The sequence below is a fragment of the Hydra viridissima genome, unplaced genomic scaffold (genome assembly GCF_058129835.1).
Source record: "Hydra viridissima isolate aposymbiotic clone 2 unplaced genomic scaffold, HvirCarnegie_v1 scaffold_4, whole genome shotgun sequence".
In the NCBI taxonomy this organism is placed as follows: domain Eukaryota; kingdom Metazoa; phylum Cnidaria; class Hydrozoa; order Anthoathecata; family Hydridae; genus Hydra; species Hydra viridissima.
Window position 1 is genome coordinate 18928908 of NW_028324303.1, and position 20558 is coordinate 18949465.

The window sequence follows — 20558 nt, forward strand, 5'->3', positions numbered from 1 at the left end:
CTCATTAATGTGAAGCATAGGGGTATTTAATCAAAATAGACTTTATCTAAGTAGTTCTACGACGCAAGAAAGTCGATGTACAGGAAAATTTTATTACAAAAATTTTGTTTCCAATGTAGTTAACAATCAACATTTTCCATTTTTTACATTTTACAGATCTGACATTTTTCCATTCTAACAGTTTTCCGTTCTTCTTTACTGTGTCTAACATTTTTCTAATGTTGATTCCTTTTTAAAAATTTCTCGTTCTAACTTCTTTCTTAACTAATTTTTCTCTGCTCTGATTTTTTTAATCTTTGACATTTTTTCGTTTTGAAAAACTTTCCACTGATACGTCATATTTCCATATTTTGACTAACCACGTTCAATGTAAAATTTTCAGTTCAGGCTTACTTCGGTTTATACTTAAATTCACTCTTACATTTTATTTACTATACCAAAATTTTTAGGTCTGACATCTCTCTTTTCAAACATTCAAGTGTGGATGCTTTTGATTGTTTTTCAAAAACAGAACCTTTCCGTTACCAGTTATATTTTTGAACGGTAAGTCCGTTAAAATTGGTAACGGTAAACTTTAAAAACGGAGAGCAATTTTCCTTTAACCCATCTCATTTAGATAGTTATGTACTCACTATATATCACAATGTCAATAAAAAAAAGATGACAATGAGATAAATAAAAGACAAGTAAAAATTAAAATTTTGTTAACTATTAAAGTCCTGCAAGGTATGCTGGAGCAGCACAATATTAAAAATATACATGTGACGTACGAAGTATAAACAAAACACTGTGACAATAACAAACATTTTAAAAGATTTACAAAATAAAATTAAAAATTATGCATGCAAAATGAACGATGGAATTATACTACAAAGTTATTGACATTAAAAATTTTAGCTACGCCAAACGCTCTTGTGAGATATGCAAGCCACACTAAATGCTTTCGTGAGACACTCAAGCTACACCCATTCATAATTACAGAATTACATTCACAGTTAGCATTTTTTCTCAGCAATTAAATAAGAAAGATATGAATTAGTTTAGTAATTGCAGTATGAATATTTATCAACAACCTAGGCGCTCATAATCTCATGAAAATTCAAGAGGTTCAATATGGCTTCTTTTCCTTTCAGCATTTGATTCTAAAGGTTTTGTGTGCGTAATCATTTTTAGCCATGCAGATTTACTTATCGATTTTGCAAGACCTTCTATATCTTCTTTTTTGAGAGGCAAGGATTCTACGATAGGCTTTAGAGCTGCTATTGCAAATTTCCGAACATCTTCCATTTTACCTTTGTGTTTTGTGGCATATTCAATTGCGTTCTCTCGGGCATCTTCAATTTTTTCTAAAAAATAATTTTCTATTTTCTTATCATTCTTTTATAACTAATGTTATAATTTAGGTTTGAATTAAGTAAGATTTTCAATCATAGTTAAAGCAGCATACGATCTGTGATGTTCATAAGCAACAAATTTACTAAAACTCTGAAAACAATCGAATAGTCTGCTTTATAATTTGTTGAACCTGACCAGCTACCAACTGTTTAAACTGTAAATAACTAAAAAGTTCATAAATATTTTTAGAATGTTAAAAAGAATATACGCACCCTTCACAAACTCCATCTCGGAGGATTTTAAAAGTTCAAATTCTTGTTTAAGCAATTCCGGACCGTGTTTCTTTGGAATGCTTAAGTGATTTAGTAAGTCTCTCTCCAATTTTCTTGATATAATTTCGTGCTGTCTAGGACTTAAAGATTCTGTTTGAGAAAGAGTTTCAACCAGTCCTTCAAAATCTTTGATTTCTAAGAATAGAAAAATAGATTTGCTTCTGATATCTAAAAGCGTCAGATGAAAAGGTCAAAAGAGTCAGATTAAAAATTCAAAAGAGTCAGATTAAAAGGATTAAAAGTCAGATTAAAGGTTGCGGACGTAAAACAAAATCTATTAATGCAGTAAATACTTGCCCGTAACAGTTTTTGAAATTGTTTGTAAATAATGTTAAAACTGTAATAACTTTTGAATGATAAAAACTTATTTATATTGCTTAAAGTTGCAAATTTCTAATTTGATTTATGTCTATTGCTTATCTTACGTGAACTTAATTAAAATGATGATATGGTTTCTTTTTATTGATTTTCATACTTAGTTCGTAGTTAAAATGGTTTGTGTAAAACTGTGTCTTAAGTTTAACCGCGACGATTTTTATTAAATTTTAAACAATGTATTTACCATTTGTTACTCTTTTTTCGACCGCTTCTTCTTTTTGTTTCTTGAATTGCTCATGAATTACAAGTCGCAAGATCTGATCTTGAAGCTAAAAAAGTCAACGAGCTGTTCGTTTTTATTACATAATAATTAAGTTTACTTTGTATAAAACTTGAAATGAACATTTAAAAAAGTTGATGAATTGTTAACTTTTAAAAAGAACACGTTAGAGCTAAAATATGACATTTTTACTCATGTGAGTAAGAATGGATAAGTATCCATGGGATTTACGAAACTCGTGCCTAAGTCTACTAACTATTATTTAACGGATTTTTACTTTTTTAGTACCTTTTTCTCTTCTACTTTGCGTTTGTGAGTCAGCATTTTCAAACTTGACTTCAACGAGGGATCTACCAAGTAATAATTGCGAATTTGGTTTATAAAAGAGTATGACCAAACAAAGCTTTAACTTCATTAAAATGTAACTGCTACCTTTTTCTTACCTTCTTTAAGGATTTTTAACACGAGACTCTTCAATGCATGATCAACCTAAAAAATGATGTATGTTAACTTAATTTTATTTAGAGTTTATTTAACTTTTATTGTATTTTTATTTATAAGATCATTGCCAAATCTCACTTACTGACAGAGTATTTTTTTCTTTCAAATCGTCTTCAAATTTATTTTGCATTAAAGAATTTTTTTTTTGACTGTTTCCATCGGGAAAAATGATTTTTGATTTCTTCACAACACTATCAGAGTCGTCAGCTTGAATACTTTCGTCAGCAGCTTTCGCCATGTCAGCAACTACTTTCAACAGTGTTTCTTTTTTATCATCATTTTTATACTTGGTGCTGTTTTTTGTTTGGTTAAAGGTTTGGCTAAAAATATCATTATTGGAATTCTCATCATGATCATTTTTATCTCCAGAACCAGCGCTTGAGTTACTGTCTTCATTTGCAGCATCATTTTGGAATGAATTACTCGACACAACTTTACCAGTGCTACTACTTTTGCTGAAGTTTTTATTTGAAGGGACTTGATCCTCCTCCTCATCTTTTCTACTTGTAGTTTTCTGATTTGTAAAATTTATGTTTTTTAAATATTCCTTATTTATGGTTTTGATTTTAAAGTTTAGATTTTGTGTCAGTATCTCACTATGATTACTAGTTACATTTAGAATTTCGGAAACATTGGTGTTATTAACAACATTCCCATCACTGGATTTCGTTTTATTTCCATTTGATTGAAATTTTTGACTGATTTCAGAAAAGTTTGAACGAATATTTTCCTCACTTACTAACTTCGGTGAACCAGTAACTGATCCACTTCCGCTACCGCTTCCACTAGCATTTTCTGCTGCTATACTTGTGACTTCGTCGCTTTCCGCCTCCCTAACTGAACAAAAAATTTGTTTTCATTTCAAGTTAATAAAACTTTTAGCACCTTAATTGTATAATTTATTTACCTTATACTAAATAACTGTTATATATCTTTTTTCGCGATGATACCTTAATTATAAAGATTATGACCCTTAAAAGTTAATTTTTTTAAGTTACTTTGTTGTTATACATGTAAGGATATTCCATTTCCAAACATCAAAAATTTAAATATAGGTTAATTTTTGTTGAAAATATTACCAATATTTCATGTCTAAAACCCATGATCAACGTGGTACTCAAACGAAACCGTTTTTATTTAAAAAAAACTTTCCGTATATTCTTAAAAAAGTGGAAATAAGCTGCCATCATACTTTGTTAGATAAAAAAATGTATCTAAAAAGTTTTTCGTTTTTCATAATATTAAAAATGTGTTCAGATCTTTTATGTTTTTTTCTCTCAGCTAACTATCAATTCCAATAGCATAAATAAAGTCGCACTTATATTGTAATATATTTAATCATATTTCATTCCCATTCTCATCCCTCTTACTAGTTTGAGTGGAAAACCACTTTAAGGAGTAGCTGCACTGGTAAACTCATTTTGTTTTAGCAACCTTTAAACAAGTTGGTATTTTTGCATTGAAAATGTGTTATATTAGGTTGCTAGCAGAACCAATCAAAATAAAATGATTGGTTTTTACATATTAAAAAAGGTACATAGTTAACGCCCAATTATTTATAAACGGCAGTTTTCTAAATTTGTAATTAGCTTTTTTTGTTTATTTTGACTGCCGTGATATTTAAAATTTCTTACCTGATTTCAAATACACTTTTTCACGTTTTTCCCCTCCTGATCCTAATCCATATCCAGAACTGCCATCCCACATTGACCCAGATCCTGATTCGTATTCATCTCCCGGTTGTTCAATCGTTTCTTTGCCTTTTATTGGATGATTTGGAGTTTCCTTCCCTGTTAAAATTCCGTTTTTTTGCACTGTAAAACTATTTGTAACGTTTGCGTGATGCATTCTGGAGATTTGATCGTTAAAACCTTCTTCAACACTAATCACACTTCTTTTATTTATAGTGTTTTCATTTGATGCATTTAATCTCGCACTTTTGCCATATGAACCAGATTCATCTCCAGAGGAGTGTCCAGAACCTGATTCCGCAATGTTTACTGATTTTAAACCTTGAAACACTATGTTTTTTGCATTACCGTTCTTGTGTGTTATGTGTCTTTTTTCAATTTCTCTTTCAGAAGATGATTTTCTGACAGGTTTTGCTACATTATCTTGTATTAATACGTTGGAATTAGTTCCGGATTCAAAATCTGAATCATCTCCAGAAGTGAAATCAGATTTCGTACCAGATCCTACAATTAAAATTTCATTCTTTTCAGTATTGACTGTGCTAACATTATCTAAAATTTCATCATCTTTTACTTTTAATCGGCTTGCACCTTTTTCAGCTTTCATTACTTGCCCTTCTTCGTCTCTTTTCATTCGTCCAGCGTCTAGTTTGTTGCTTATTAAAGATTTGCTCTCAACAGAATGTAAATCCCATTCAGCTTCATCTTGAGTACTCCCGCTATCATACCCAGAATCTTCTGCTGAGCCAGATTCTATTTCAAAATCTGCATTTAATTCAGAATCAGATTCCTTATCATTGATGCTATTACTTTTCCCTTCTTTGAGAAGTTCATTATTTAGTGTGTCTATTTTGTCAATAACAGAGCGAGAAACAGAGTTCGTGTTGTTTAAAATCTTTGCACTTTTATCAATATTTTGATTTATTTCTAATATTGAACTGTGCTCTTCTATTTGAGAATTTCCTGACTCTGAATTTTCCGATTCTTGATTTTCCTTTACATCATCTTGAAAATTTTCTTCTTCTTCATCATCCTCCTCTACCGTATTTTCATCGTCTAAAAATAATTATAAGAATTAACCTTTATATAAGAAACAGTTTAAAAATGCTTTATTCTGGTTTCACCAAGTGACGCATATTTAGAATAAAAGTAATAAAAATATATCAAAATCACTAAAAAAGTATCATGTTTTACACTAAATTAAAAGACATGCCTTCCGGAATATCGGATCTTTTTTTCCTATCGCCATCTAGGATGGCATCCACAATGGCTGAAATTATTGTTCGGACTAAATAAAATTGTATGTTATAAATACATGGGAATAATCAATGTTAAAATTTGCTGACCTCGTAAAACTTAAAAATTAAAGAAAATAAAGTATTTAGAACTAAATTCAGCTTTAAAGCCGTCAAAAAAGTCAGATAAGTATTTTAACATTACCTTCTCGATCGGCAATCGAATGCCTGTCAAGAGAGTGCCTCTTTAATCGTCGCAAACCACCATGACTTTTATGATCTAATGTAAATAAAATAAGTGGACGAAAAAGTCAAGCAAAAATAACTTTTGTACTGAAATTGTAACTTAAATCAAAAACTAAATACTTTAATATCATCAGCATGTGCAGTTGTATCACAATTACAAGATGGTTTTACTTGGCCAACCTGGCCTTTAAATGACTGAAGCTCTTGAAAAAGTTGTGGCTTTAGCATTATTTTCTTTGTATCTGTACTTCTTATTTTTACTGCAAATTACACAGCATTAAAAAGATAAGATGTTCGGCAACGAGAAAAACGTATTAATTTTTTTAGTACAATGAAAGATCAGCTTTTAACTGAGAGAAAAACCTTCAGCAATTTAATACCTGAGTATTTACTAGTAACAACATGATTCAGAACCTAATTGCCTGGTCCCATAGGTGTACTAGTTATGGAGTGTTATCGGCTTTAAAAATATTGGTAAGATGTTATCGGCTTTAGATATATCGCCCCCTATTAGTTAGAAAATGAAAAATATCAGCCGAGGAATAAATCTAACCCTTCACTTTTTTTTTCAAAAGTTTTTAAAAACTGTGGTTTTAACAGGATAAAGCTACTGAACATACTTCCAGGATAAAGATGCAAGAAAGTTTTTGTAAAAAAACAATTTCAATTGCAACTATTATCTGAAAAAAAAAATCTTATGATTTTAAATTTAAAGTTGTAAGTGAAAGCTTAATATGTTCAAAAAGAATTTTGCATATTATTCTTTAATTTGCATATTTAAAAGCGTTTGAAAGTCATGTATGGTTGATTATGTTCAGTAAGTTGAATATGCATTATTTTTAAATGCAAAAGTATATCACTCACTAAATGTCGGTTTGCAAGTGCAGCCTTTTTTTTTAAGTTGTCACCATTCTACTCTAAGTCAACATCTTTGCCATAAATTATACAATAAAGCATATTAAAATGTATTTAAGAACATGTAAAGGTTTATATAATATTTTATAATCGGATAGATTTTTCTTTAAGAGTAGAAAATAATTTTGATAACTATCAGTGAACTCGCTGTATCAAACAAATGAACCGTTCTTTATGTTCTTAATTTACCCAGCTAAGCTTTACAACTCAAGTATTTGTTTAAATTAGCCAGTGAACCAAAATCAATTAAGCGCGTTAGAACTTAACTTGGTTGTGACTTGTTTATTTTATTTTTTGTACAGAAAATAAAAACTCATCATGGCCAATGCGTTTTCCGCTTTTCACTGGGCAAATCATGTATGAACTTTGCAAACTAATTTTTTTGCGTTTATACGAATTATTAGAAGTGTAACCATAAATTTTTAATCTCATTATATGTTAACTTTTTTGAAAACTAGCACTTATAATATATCTAAATTAAACTGTTAAAAGTGAAAGAATGGGAGCAAGTTGAATGGTTTTTGATTTTAATTTCTATTGATGTATATTATGTAAATGGATGAAAATAAATAAAAATTTGAAAAAAGATTTAAAAAAAACAAACAAACAATTGAAATACTTTAATAAAAAGAGATTTCTATTACCTTTCACTGGTAGAGATTGTGCGATGAAAAGTACACTTAAAAGAAGAATTAGGCTTCCTTTCATGTCCCAGCTACAAAAGAACAGCAAAAACTTTGCCAAACTTAAAAAGACTTTTAAGTGGGAAGTATTATTAATGACCTTTCGTATATTTAGCTAAAGAATTTAACATTATACTGAGGTAAAAATTCAACAATAATTTTTTAAAACAATCCTTTTAACAAAAAAAAATTCTTATTTTGTTTGCTTTACAAGATGAGCTAGAGAATTTCACTAAGAATTTATTTTACAAAAAAGCAATTAAGAGCCTACCTCTGTTTATTAAAACTTTGATAAAAATTTTAAAAAGCCATTTAAAAAATTACCAAATACTGCCATTTACTTAATATTTCGCATTTCGATTTCTTATCTGCTTAGAGTAAGATTGGAGTAGTAAACATCAATGTTTTTTCACACCCCATAGATTTTCTGTTTCGCCTGAGCGCGCTTACAACAGGTTTGCCTGGGGTTTCCCTTATTAGTTAGTAACAGTGGTTTGGCACGTTTATGTAAATTCAAATGTTTAAGCAGTAAAATGAGTTTACGAAGAATTCAGTTCGGTCCTGTTTTAGTTGTTTGAAATACTCAACATGTCAGGTTTATCGAAATGCAAACTTACTCTGTTTCAAAATAGATTCATCAAATTTAACAAAAAAAACAACAAAAAAAAAACAGCAAATTTTCCATCTAACTAGAACGAACTAGAAAAGTTTAACGAAAACTTTAAAATTATACCAAAAACTACAAATGTTTCTACGAAGTACTTTGAATTGTTTAAAAATAAAGATTTTTAAAATATACGCCCATCAAAAAATGAAACTGAAATACTTCTCCAAAAATACATGCAAATCAATGCTTATTTGAAGAACGCAGTTTCGGCATTTTAGTTTCCCTGTTTTGTGGAGGGGACAAGCAATAAAAGTAAGACTTACATTACATGTACAGGGTGCGGCACATGTATTTACTCATTATTAATTTATCATAAAGTAAAATATTAAGGAAATGCTAACACAAATGTTTATAACTTGAAATCATCATCACCAACAGCAGCTCAAAGCTTGATAGCAGTCACTTTCTACCACTGTAAGCTCTATCCTTTTGGTAGTTGACCACAGCTTCTGCAATTAAAGTCTTTCTGCAACCTAAATAAAATTTTATTTGAGGCTTGCTAACTCTCATCCAGCATTTTCTTTAGCAACCCAGGGACCAATATTGTATCAGTTACTCTTCAAAAACGTTTTCCATTCAATTAAATTTCATACACATTTGCTAAAAAATAGTAAGAATGTAAGAAGGAAGAGAATGGGAATGTAAATATACCTTCACAATTTTAGTTCTCCATTTACCACGAGAAGAGTTCCTCCTTCAAATGTAGTCACTTTCATAGTAAATAAAAATCATATAAATGTAGATAGATAATATAAAAGAGAAATATTACTTTCGTTTTCTTCGCTGAATCAGTTAAACATTAGAATTTCTTTAAGAAGTAGTTTTCAAAAAACATAATATAAATAATTACGCAGCAAACCATACCACGGTTTGATTTGGATTGGGTATACACTTACACATTCATAGCCATTAATAACTTTGAGAGTATGTCAACGTCTACTTTTTTACAGACTTGTAAAATGTTTTATTAAACTGAAGTCGTATTATTATTTTTTATGCTATAGACAAATGTGGAAATTTTTTCAAATTAGTTTATATGGGTTAGTGTGCTTACAGTTATGGTTTAGTCACTAAGTCATTACACATTAACCAGTGCCGTGGCGTGGTACATTTGGGCCCCCCCCAAATCATTTTGTTGGGCCCTATTTTTGTGGCATCACATTACAGGATATATATGCGTCACATTTTTTCTAAAGGCTAAAAACATCAAAAATAAGACATATAAGTATAGACAAACGTATATGTACGGATAATTATCAGAATAATGTTTGTTATATTATATTGGTAATACTTCAAAACCTGTAATAAATCACATATTCACAATTGTCACAGAAATGACTTGTGGCGAACTTTCATACTTGCAAATTTGTTGATTATCTCCTCATAATTTAATTTTCTTGCCACATCGTTCTCAATTGACAGCATCGCCAGAGAAGACAAGCGGTCATCAACCATTGTTGACCTATAAAAAGTGAAAAGAAATGCATAGAGCTACATCTATTATGTATAAAGTAGCAAGATTAAATATACTGACCTATGAAAAGTCTTAATCAATTTTAGCTTGCTGAAGCTACGTTCAGCACTTGCGACAGTTACTGGTGAGGTAAGGATTATGCGTAACACAATGGCAAGATTTGGATAAGTTTCTTGCAGCTCTTCTTTATAAATGTAATTAAGAAAATCATGTGCAGATTTCATGTGAGTACTTTCTTTCTCCTGTACCACTATGACAAATCGTTTTAATTCCATTTCCAGATCATCCGAATCTATATCGCCAAGCTTTGCTTGCAAATTTTTGCAATATAAAGACAAAGAATTTTCTTTACAGATTTGAATAAGATTCTCAGAACGGTATAGGAAGTCATAGAGCTCTGTGATACTACTGACTTGTTCAAAACGCTCCTTTACTGATCCCATTGACATATCAAGGAGTGGTAAAAAGAAATCAACTTTAAACTTCTGTTCTAATTGGATGGTGTGAGCTTCATCGGCACACTCGTATGAATGAATCATCTTTTTTTGTCGGGAACGCACTTCTGGAAAAATTTTTGCAATGTCCAACACTTCTGCGATTTCTGATGCTTTCATGTGTGCGTCTGAAAATCCAGTTTCACGATATTGCTGAAGAAATGCATATGTGGCCTTTATTTCACTATCCAAGACATCAAGGGAAGTTGTAGAGGACTGCAGAAGCTTACTTGATTTGTTAATTTGGTATAAAACGTCATACCAAATAACGATTGACAATATGAATGGCCATGTCATCATATATTCCATCAGCGAACATACTTCTGTAGCTGTTGCGCCATCTCTCTTCTCTAGAGCATACACTTCCAATTTTTCTAATGCCTCTAATATCTCTTTCAGGTGATAGCGAAGAGGTTTCACACAGTTTATTCTACTTTCCCATCTGGTATCGGATTGAGGCTTGACAGAAATGGGTATACATGACTTTAAAATATGCCATCGAGCAGGAGATGATGAAAAGAGTGTATACAATCTTGAAAGAACTCCGAAAAAAGTAATTGCACTGTTGGATGACTTTGCACCGTCAACAATGACTAGATTAAGTGAATGGTTTGCACACGGAACATATAGAGCTTTGGGATTCATTTGAAGAAGCCTAGCTTGAACACCCTTTGCCTTTCCTTTCATGTTAGCACCGTTATCATAGGATTGGCCTCGACAGTCAAGAATATTTAATTCCCACTTTTTTGTCTGATCTAGAAAGGCATCCAAAAGCCCTTTTCCAGTGGTATCATCTACCTTGAGATATCCAAAGAAATTTTCAGAAATGTTGATACCTGTCCCAGGAATGCAAACTACTGATCGTAGGATTATGCTCATTTGTTCTTTATGTGAAACGTCTGGCGTACAATCCAAAATAATGGAAAAATATTTCGCTTTCTTTACTTTGGAAAGGTTTTCGGCTTCAATCTCCTTGGCTAACAATTCAATCAACTCATTCTGGGTATCATTGCTCAAATAATGTTCATTAGTTTCTTTCTTCTGAATCCGACGTAAAAGTTCATCGAGCACACTATCATACTTCGCCATCAATTCAAACAACCCAAGAAAGTTTCCATTGTTCTTGGAACCAATGACCTCTTGTGAACCACGGAATCCAAGATTCCTCGCAGAAAGAAATAGAGTGATGTCTAGTAATCGTTCCAATACTGCTCTCCAAAATTTTCGCTCTTTTTGAAGCAACTTGTATTGATGCTCATCAATGGTTGTTTGATTCATTATGCCTGCAATGTTGAATTTGGTAAAATATATAAATATTTATTATATTTAATGACAAAATTTTTTTTAAAACAGTTTACCTTTTCGTAATGTCATCCACTGTTCAAAGCACCTGAGATGTGTACTTCCTGTTTCATGATCATTCAGTTTTTTGGATAAACCTTCCCATGTGTTCATCCCTTGTCGGAATGGTGAATCTGATATACCAAAAAGTTTGCAACAGAAGCAAAAAACTTTATTACTTTTCATAGAATACACAAGCCATGACCGTACAATAGTTTCTCCATTCTTCATCTGTCGTTTATAATAAGTCACTGAAAATCGTCGTCTTTCTTGATTGTGTGGAAAATCTATCTCAATTTGCTTTACACCACGTTCAACAATGTCACACCTCTGTGCATCAGAAACATTTTCTGGCCAATCAGAAGGATCATCACTGAGAAAAAGAAGTGGCAGTGTTGTGGCAGTTGGTATACACTCACAGATTGCCATATTAGAGTCTCCTTCAGCAGACAAACCAAAACAAGAAACAGAATCATTTTCTGCATTGGCTGTAACATCATTATTGGTTTCTGTTATTGCTACTGATTCACCATCAGCTTGAACTGCTGGTTTCAAAAATTGTGTAAGTTTGGGGTACTTAGTTATTACTTCCCTGGCTGCAGCTGCTTCTCTTCTCTTAGCTGCACCACTTTTCACTTTCTTCATTCCAATAATTAATACCTAAAAATAGAACAGATAGTTTATAAAATTTACTTTTAGGTCCTACTATAGTACTATACCTATTTAATTTATACAAATAAATTAAATGAAAAATAATAATGTCTCCTAAAAATAATAAACTTACCGGCTCAGCTGATTCAGCCACGCTCACTACGAATTTTGAATAATGACGATTGCGTTTCGGTTTAACCAACTACACACACATCATACAGTCAAATGAAGCAACTGACACGCAGAAATCAATATTTCAAATCGTATTTCAACTCACAATTTTTTATTACTATTCTAGAAAGTTATTAAAAAAATTAAAGAAAATACTTTTTAAAATATTATAAAATTTTAAAATGTTGTATTGCTGACGGCCCACCGGGAAATATCCCGGTGTGAAAACTCCATGTGAAATAGGAAAACTCATCTTTAAATAAACTGTTCATTATAATATAAATTTGTCAATCTAGTTTGTTTTATTTACATAATTTTTTGCATGCTATTTATGATATCATAATTTGTATTATAATTTTTATTGGTTTGTAACAATTCTATTTGTCGGTTAATATTTCTCTGTAATGTCTTCAAATTTTGATTTTATATTTATATCCAGAGTTTTAAATTGTTATTTAATCTTTTGAAAATGTAGTATGTTAACTACGAAACATGTCAAGATTAAAAAATTCCGTGTTTTTCATAAAAGTATGAGTAAAAATTTTAGAGTTAAGCTACTATATAGATACAGAAACTAAACAAGGATGTCCATTCTCATCAGTTGTTTTTTTTCACATTAAAATTGTCTTAGTAGCATTTATTTTATTTTATAGTTTGAATATAATTGATAATTATCTGTTAAAATAATAAAATGCCATAAAAAATTTTATCATTTTTTAAAAAACGGGCCCCTTATATCTCGTGGCCCCCCCCCCAAATGGGGGGTTTGGGGGGCCTTTGCCACGGCACTGACATTAACACACTAAGTTAGTGTGTTTTGTTTTAAGTTATCTTTTTCAAGCAAATCTCGATGTCACTGTGCAAAATATCGTAAGGTTTTACTAAGTAAACTGCCATATGGGTGATTCCATGTGAAAACATCCAGGGCATGCAACCCTAAGTCTCAAATTTAGCTGATTTTTAAACCACTTAAAGATTTTAGTAAATTATGAACATCCTGAAAATTTTATCATGTAATTTCAATCGGTTCCTAAGATATAGCTATTTAAAGTTTGCCTCCAACCAACAAAAATCTGCCATTTTTAAAAATGGTTTTGGTCCTAGTTTCTGTTATATGTGTGTTGGAAAGCTGAAAATTTGTACCTTTACATATTTTGGGCCTACGAATCCAATGAAACAACTTAAAATATTTAATAAGGAACATAACACCTAAAATTTAAATGTTTACCACAATTTTACTGGGGCGAGTCCAACCACAAAAATGCCGATGTAGCTCGATTTTTTTTTTTTTTAATTTTTTTTAGAATTTGTCCTGAATAGTTAAGTTATAGTTATTACAAAGAATTGGAGAGTGGTCTTTTCTAAAACAGAAATAAAAACCTGATCAAATCTACTTAAATTTAGTGCTTGAAAACAGGTATTTTGATAAATTAAACGAGAAAAAAAGGTGTAATTGTTGTTTCTCACATTAACTAACTTCACATTCATATATTGCTAAATGCTAAACTCGCTATTTGAAGGAGCTAAAAAATAATTTAGGTTACAATGAATGTATTATACAGCCAGGTTTTGCAGTGAACTATCAATTTGTTATACAGGATGAAATACAAAGTTATCATTGGAATAAACAATAATGTACACTACATCCTGTTGTTATATATTTAAAGGAAATTTCTAAAACAAATATTCAGCATAAGTTGTTCTGTTTTTTAAGTGATGACAATGATTATGATACATGCTTTGTGTATGATATTCAAAAGAAAGTTGTAGAGTATATTAAAGAACATTTAGTTGGTATCAATAAAATTTATTATTTTTCTGATGGATGTTCTGCTCATTATAAAAACTATAAAAACTTTATAAATCTATGCCACCATAAGGAAGATTTCAAGATTACAGCTGAATGGGTGTTTTTTGCAACCAGCCATGGAAAATCCACTTGTGATGGCATAGGTGGTACCGTTAAAAGATTAACAGCAAAAGCAAGTTTGAAAACCAAATATTGACAGTTGATGATATGCTTGAGTTTTGCATCACCAATATAAACACAATCATATTTTATAAAATTACCAAAGAAGCAGTTAATTCAAGGCAACAGCAACTAAAGGAGCAATTTAAAACAGGAAAAACTGTTCCAGGTACCAGAAGTTATCATCATTACATACCCATTTTAAAATTTGAAATTAGTTTTAAAAGAAAAAGCGAACATAAATGTGTTGACAGATTTATATTGTCAAAAGCCAGTAATGTCTGATGTTGCAATTGTACTAAATCTAAATGATTTTGTTGCATGCAAGTACGATTCTTTTTGGTGGATAGTAATGGTTACAGAGATAGATACTACTACAAATGATATTCAAATTAAGTTTATGCACCCTCACAGTCCTTCTCAAAACTTCATTTGGCCACAGATGGATGATATCTGTTGGTACCATTGTCAAGTTTAATTGCAGTAATCAAAATCCTAACAACAAAATCAGGGCAAACATATAACATTAATGTGAATGATTATAACGCTATAACTAATAAATTTTAATTTTTTTGAGTTTCTAATTTTTAAATTTTATATATTACTTTTGTTTCTTGAACTTCTTTCCAAGTGCTCTATTTGTTTTGGAGCCTTTTTTTAAGTTTATTTGCATTAGTTTGATAAATATGAAACCAATGTTTTGTCAGTAATAAATTTAAGTATATTTGAAGGTGTTTTTATTTCTGTTTTAAGTTTGCAATCTGATTTTTTTCTTATAACTCCAACTAAACTATTTAATACAACCTCTGAAAAAAACACTTAAACTTGCGATATACATCTGCATTTATAAAATCTCCCCCTTTGAAACAATAAATTTTAGGATTAGATTCTATAAAATTACAGAAACAGCTAGTCAACAACAACTAAAAGTACTGTTTGATGTTGCCAAAACAGTTTCAGTTACAAAACTGTCAAATTGCACCCCTTTTTTCTCGTTTAATTTATCAAAATACCTGTTTTCAAGCACTAAATTTAAGTAGATTTGATCATGTTTTTATTTCTGTTTTAGAAAAGACCACTCTCCAATTCTTTGTAATAACTATAACTTAACTATTCAGGACAAATTCTAAAAAAAATTAAAAAAAAAAAAAATCGAGCTACATCGGCATTTTTGTGGTTGGACTCGCCCCAGTAAAATTGTGGTAAACATTTAAATTTTAGGTGTTATGTTCCTTATTAAATATTTTAAGTTGTTTCATTGGATTCGTGGGCCCAAAATACGTAAAGGTACAAATTTTCAGCTTTCCAACACACATATAACAGAAACTAGGACCAAAACCATTTTTAAAAATGGCAGATTTTTGTTGGTTGGAGGCAAACTTTAAATAGCTATATCTTAGGAACCGATTGAAATTACATGATAAAATTTTCAGGATGTTCATAATTTACTAAAATCTTTAAGTGGTTTAAAAATCAGCAAAATCTGAGACTTAGGGTTGCATTTTCAAAAAAAATTGGATGTTTTCACATGGAATCACCCATATCTAAACTTACATATTATCTATAAATACATAAATGTTTTACATTTTCTATAAGTTATTTAACTGATAATATATTACTTATATTATAAATACTGTAACTTATATTATAAGTTATAATATAAGGTTTTATGAAAAAATGTGTAAATTATTTATATTGTAAATTATTTGTAAATAATAGTAAATATATTTATTTATTTAATACATTTTTAAAATATTTTAAAATAAAATATAAATTTAGAATATAAAATCATATAATGGATAGTTTATTGCCTTTTTCATATAATTATCGCACTAAGTGTAGAAAAATAAACACTGCTGTATCTAAACTGCTATCAGAAGTTCAACATAAATTTGAAAACCAAGTCTTGGTTAAAAGTTATCAAAATGACTCAAGCTCAAATGATCATGAATATAGCTGCAATTTACCAGAAAGTATTTGTAACACACATGAAATTATTACAACAACTACAAATTTTACAAATCATCAAAGCAATTTTATCCATGAATTTGCAACAAAATAAAAGCATGAATGTAAAGACTCAGTTCCATGCAAGTGCAATAAGCACAGTAAATAGCTGTTGTTCAGACAAAAATGAATGTTGTGGTTGTGTATCAGATACAACTGATTAGATTATGGTGATAGTGATCTAACTTTTTTTCTGAAAGTAATAACTCCAATTTAACTAGTTTCAATGAAAACTTGGCAAATTGGGCAGTTTCTTTTAGTATTTCACAAAATGCAACTACACATTTACTGCAGATTTTGAAACCACTTGTTTCAAGCGTACCAAAAAATGCCAGGATCTTCATCATACTCAAAGAAAAATTGATATAAAAAATTTTGCAGGAGGTGAATACTTTTATTTTGGTATTAAATATTGGTTATCAAAGTTTTTAATAATGCTTCCTCAAAATCCAGAATTAAAGGAACTTAAGTTGCATATTAACATTGATGGCAAACTAATTTTTAAAAGTTCTAATTCAGGTATTTGGCCAATTCTTGGTAGGTTTAAGGAAATTTTAGATAATGTTTTCCCAATGGCCATATTTTGCAGTAATAGTAAACCTAATCCAGTAACTGATTATTTAAAAGACTTTGTTGCAGAAATGAAATGTGCAATATAAAATTGAAAATGTAGTTTTGATACTAAATATTACAAAAACTGAATGTTTTGTATTTGTCATTTGCTATAGTAAGTCAATTTTCATTGTGTTATTATATGATATATTGTCATATATAATATGTTTATTTACAAAGTTATAAAAAGATATCAATTTTTTTTGGTAATTCATTTTTTATTTATGTTAATTTTGTATAAAACTTTATTAAATTTTAAATTTTAATAAAATTTTATTAAAATTTTGTTAAAATTTTATTAAATCTATTTAAGAGGTTCAATTGTATCTATGTTTTGTTTTTAGAGTTGGTTTGTGTTGATTTATGATTAACAACAGAAAATACATTACTTCAACAAGTGTTAGTTTTTTCACATAAAAGTTATGTAAAATCTCCCATGAAATGGTTCATATAAATCTAGTAAGTTTACACTTAATCTGACAACATTATTTTGAATATTTGTTTCAAAAAGTTCAGGAAGGTTTTTCTTTCCCCGAGTTTTTATATTCTAAACTATTAGTTTACAGAGTTTGATAATATAAATAAAATAATTTCTGTATATTAAAAATATATAGAATTTGTAAAATATACAGGTTTTTATTATTGACCTGGGCTTCTGTGAATGGAGTAATTCTGTGAATAGAAAATGGACTTTGAATAACTAGGAAATGTGAATGGTTTAATGATAGCACATATTTTTAAATCAAGAATAGTTTGTTTTACATTATCATCATTTATGAATATATATGATAAAAAACATTTTAAAAACTACATATACAGTAGTGTGACATGATTTGGAATTAATATACATTTGAAGGATTTTTCACATGAACTTTATTTGGTACCTCAATGGTAGTTTGTTTGTTTTTTTTATTTTCATTTATCAGTTGATTAGTAGAATAATATTTACTAGTAATAATATTTATATATGGTAATACGTGTATGTTTCATGCAATATCATTTCAATAGTCAAATTTTTAATAGTTTAATGGCAGCATATATTGTCATCAATACATGCTGCCATTGTCACAATGTAGTAAAGTTTAAAAGTTATCTAAGTATGATTTTTTAAACCAATTTATTAGGGTGTTATATTTTTTAGAATCTGCTGTGAAATAAATTTAATATATAATTACAAAATGTAGCTCAAAGACAACATGGAATTAAAAAAATTTTGGTCCACGATAATTTAAATACGTTATGTTGGAATAATCATGAATATAACTATTATATATATTAATATAAGTACTCTACACTTGTTTATAATTGTAAATTTTCATTGTGAAAATAATTTTAATACAAAATTTATTGTGGTCAAAACTACAAGTGTTTTTAATTTTTTTCAATATGTTTAAATTATAACAAATAATTATTTTCAAGTAATAATGTTACCTAAAATGATTATTGATATTGATTATTTTTGCATTTATTAAGTTGTATAAAAGATATTAAACCCTATCCAACTGATCTAAGGGTTTGATGTCATGTTAAGTTGAGTCAAGACTTTAACTTTTAAATAGTAACATAGTAGTCATTATATATTTTTGTTTACAAGTCTATTTATGTCATGCCTAATTAGTAACATCAAACATTAACCGTAAAATAACATTGTTTTAGATTCCCTTCAGGATACCTGTTAAAAAGAAAAACTGAAGAAACTTTAAAATTAGATGATGGCAACTGAAGAAGTTGAAACACTGTTATTCATGGTGTCATATTGAGGCTTCAGTTCTCTAGTATTTATTTTGGTATTTTATTATATATGTTATGTTTATTTTATTGTTTATCTATGTTATTTTTGTAACAACAAACTATGAGAATAATTAATTGTCCTACCCTGGGCCTCTACTTCAATCTGGCTATGGTTATCTTAGTTATATCACTTATATCGATTATATACTGTATTGAGTTAGCTTGTGATTTGTACGTGTGTTTTTGTTTGCCTAGTGTTAGTTATATGCAAGATATGGCATGGTATGGCACATTGCATGGTATGCCCTAAATAATATTACCAATAAATATTTTTATCTAAACTTTTTAAATATATATGGTATAAATATTATATTATGCAAATGTTTATTTTTAATTTATAAAATTAGTGTAAAAGTGGATGAAAGCACTAAAGAAGCGAAACGAAAAACTTTAAAGCAGATTTTTGTCATGCGATTATGGTGGCGATATGAGAGAGCTACTGTGGCAGAATATTACTATCGTAGAACAGTTTTGCTTCAAATCATTGTATAATAATACTTTTTTGTTGCTTTTGAATTTAATATAAATAACCTTTACTTTTTAATTATATATAAAAAATGCGACACTTTTTAACCAAAATATTGTCACATTTCGCAGATTCGAGATACAAAAAATCTGCGAAAAACAAACTATAAAAAAAATGAGAAAACCCGCGGTAAATGAAAAAATGTCTGGGTTCAATATGGGATTTCCCGTCAAAAAACCAGACTAATCCCAGATGGGACCCAGTTGGATCCCACTGACATAATCACAATGGGACCCATGTGGGAAACCCAGATGTGTCCCAGCATTTTCCCCAGTTGGTTCCCATCTGGGACCCAGTTGGAATGGTTAACTGGGAATTGTTTAAGATTCTCTGTTTCCAATCAAAATTTTGTTTAGAGATCATTTTTGGCTGAATGGGCTACGTCAATAAGATTGCCGTTTTTGGAGTGAAAAGCAACCCAATGCAATTTAAGAATTACCGTTATCTTCATTGAAAACAACCGTTTAGTGTGGCTTAAGGCCGGTGGAATCATCAGTCAATATTTCTTTAAAAATGAGGCTGGCGCACATGTAACTGTGAATAACGCCCATCGCGGCATTTAAACAGACAACTCGCTGCCTGAAATTGAAACCCGAGATCATGACATTTAGTTTAAACAATACTGTGCTACTTGCTACAGCCTGTGAAATAATAGATTTATTGCGTATTCTTTTTGATAAACCAATCATTTCTCGTCTCAGGCCGTTGAGTTAGCCACCATGATTGTGTGATGTTTTTTTACACCTTTAGATTTTTTTTCTTTGAAGTTACGTAAAGTGTAAAATCTTTGCTGTTTAGCCAGCAACGATTGAAGCATTGAGAGCTAATATAATTCGTATTATTCGCGATATACCAACGTAAATGCTCGAACAAGTCTTTTTATTAGTTTTTAAATTTAGAAATACTGATAACATTTTTATTCTGATAACGGGCTGATAATCTTATTATAATTCAATCCATATACAATTTTCTTTCCTTGAAATTAGGTTTAAAATTTCTTGCTTGAAAAATGAGCAGATGATGAATTATGTTATAAATAATTAACAATTTTGAACTGCTAAAAAAAAAAAAAAAAAAAAAGGTAGACAAAATTTTAATGCAAAAGAAAATTTGACTAAAAATATTAGCAACAAATAATTATCTGCATAAAACTTTTGACTACGTTTGCAAACGGTTAGGGGTATGCCCCCTGTTAAACCTAAAATGACAACTTGGTATTGCATGCAATGGAACGATATATTTTATAGTAGATCCTACAAAATTAGTGCAAAATTACTAAAAAAAAATTTAAAAAATTCATTGCAGTCGTCCATAATGGC

At 29.7% G+C, this 20558-nt stretch overlaps 2 protein-coding genes and 1 long non-coding RNA gene across 6 annotated transcripts; 1 reads left to right on the plus strand and 2 right to left on the minus strand.

Moving 5' to 3' along the window:
* Nucleotides 1–687: 687 nt before the first annotated feature.
* Nucleotides 688–7984, minus strand: LOC145183649 (uncharacterized). Of its 2 annotated transcripts, none has more exons than XM_090084391.1 (11): nt 7861–7984; nt 7498–7568; nt 5898–5972; nt 5671–5745; nt 4401–5513; nt 2849–3603; nt 2709–2754; nt 2554–2615; nt 2230–2314; nt 1608–1802; nt 688–1346 (listed from the first exon to the last, which is right to left on the minus strand). In XM_090084391.1, the coding sequence occupies exons 2-11, from the start codon at nt 7559–7561 to the stop codon at nt 1090–1092; spliced, it is 2727 nt and encodes a 908-aa protein (XP_089940517.1). In that variant the 5' UTR covers nt 7562–7568; nt 7861–7984; the 3' UTR covers nt 688–1089. The 2 variants fall into 2 exon arrangements, with proteins under 2 accessions (XP_089940517.1, XP_089940516.1); XM_090084390.1 differs by having other exon boundaries at nt 7808–7939.
* Nucleotides 7985–8476: 492 nt separating this feature from the next.
* Nucleotides 8477–12571, minus strand: LOC149890317 (zinc finger MYM-type protein 1-like). 3 transcript variants are annotated; one of them, XM_090084392.1, is made up of 6 exons: nt 12297–12571; nt 11530–12172; nt 9738–11454; nt 9562–9665; nt 8855–8912; nt 8477–8676 (listed from the first exon to the last, which is right to left on the minus strand). In XM_090084392.1, exons 2-5 carry the CDS (start codon nt 12155–12157, stop codon nt 8857–8859), a joined length of 2505 nt encoding a protein of 834 aa, XP_089940518.1. In that variant the 5' UTR covers nt 12158–12172; nt 12297–12571; the 3' UTR covers nt 8477–8676; nt 8855–8856. The 3 variants fall into 3 exon arrangements, with proteins under 3 accessions (XP_089940518.1, XP_089940519.1, XP_089940520.1); XM_090084393.1 differs by lacking the exons at nt 8477–8676; nt 8855–8912 and adding an exon at nt 9205–9400; XM_090084394.1 differs by lacking the exons at nt 8477–8676; nt 8855–8912 and adding an exon at nt 9341–9400 and having other exon boundaries at nt 9503–9665.
* Nucleotides 12572–18778: 6207 nt separating this feature from the next.
* Nucleotides 18779–19221, plus strand: LOC145184453 (uncharacterized). Its single transcript, XR_013846414.2, has 2 exons — nt 18779–18952; nt 19061–19221. It is a non-coding gene; the product is annotated as an uncharacterized LOC145184453 (long non-coding RNA).
* Nucleotides 19222–20558: the final 1337 nt, after the last annotated feature.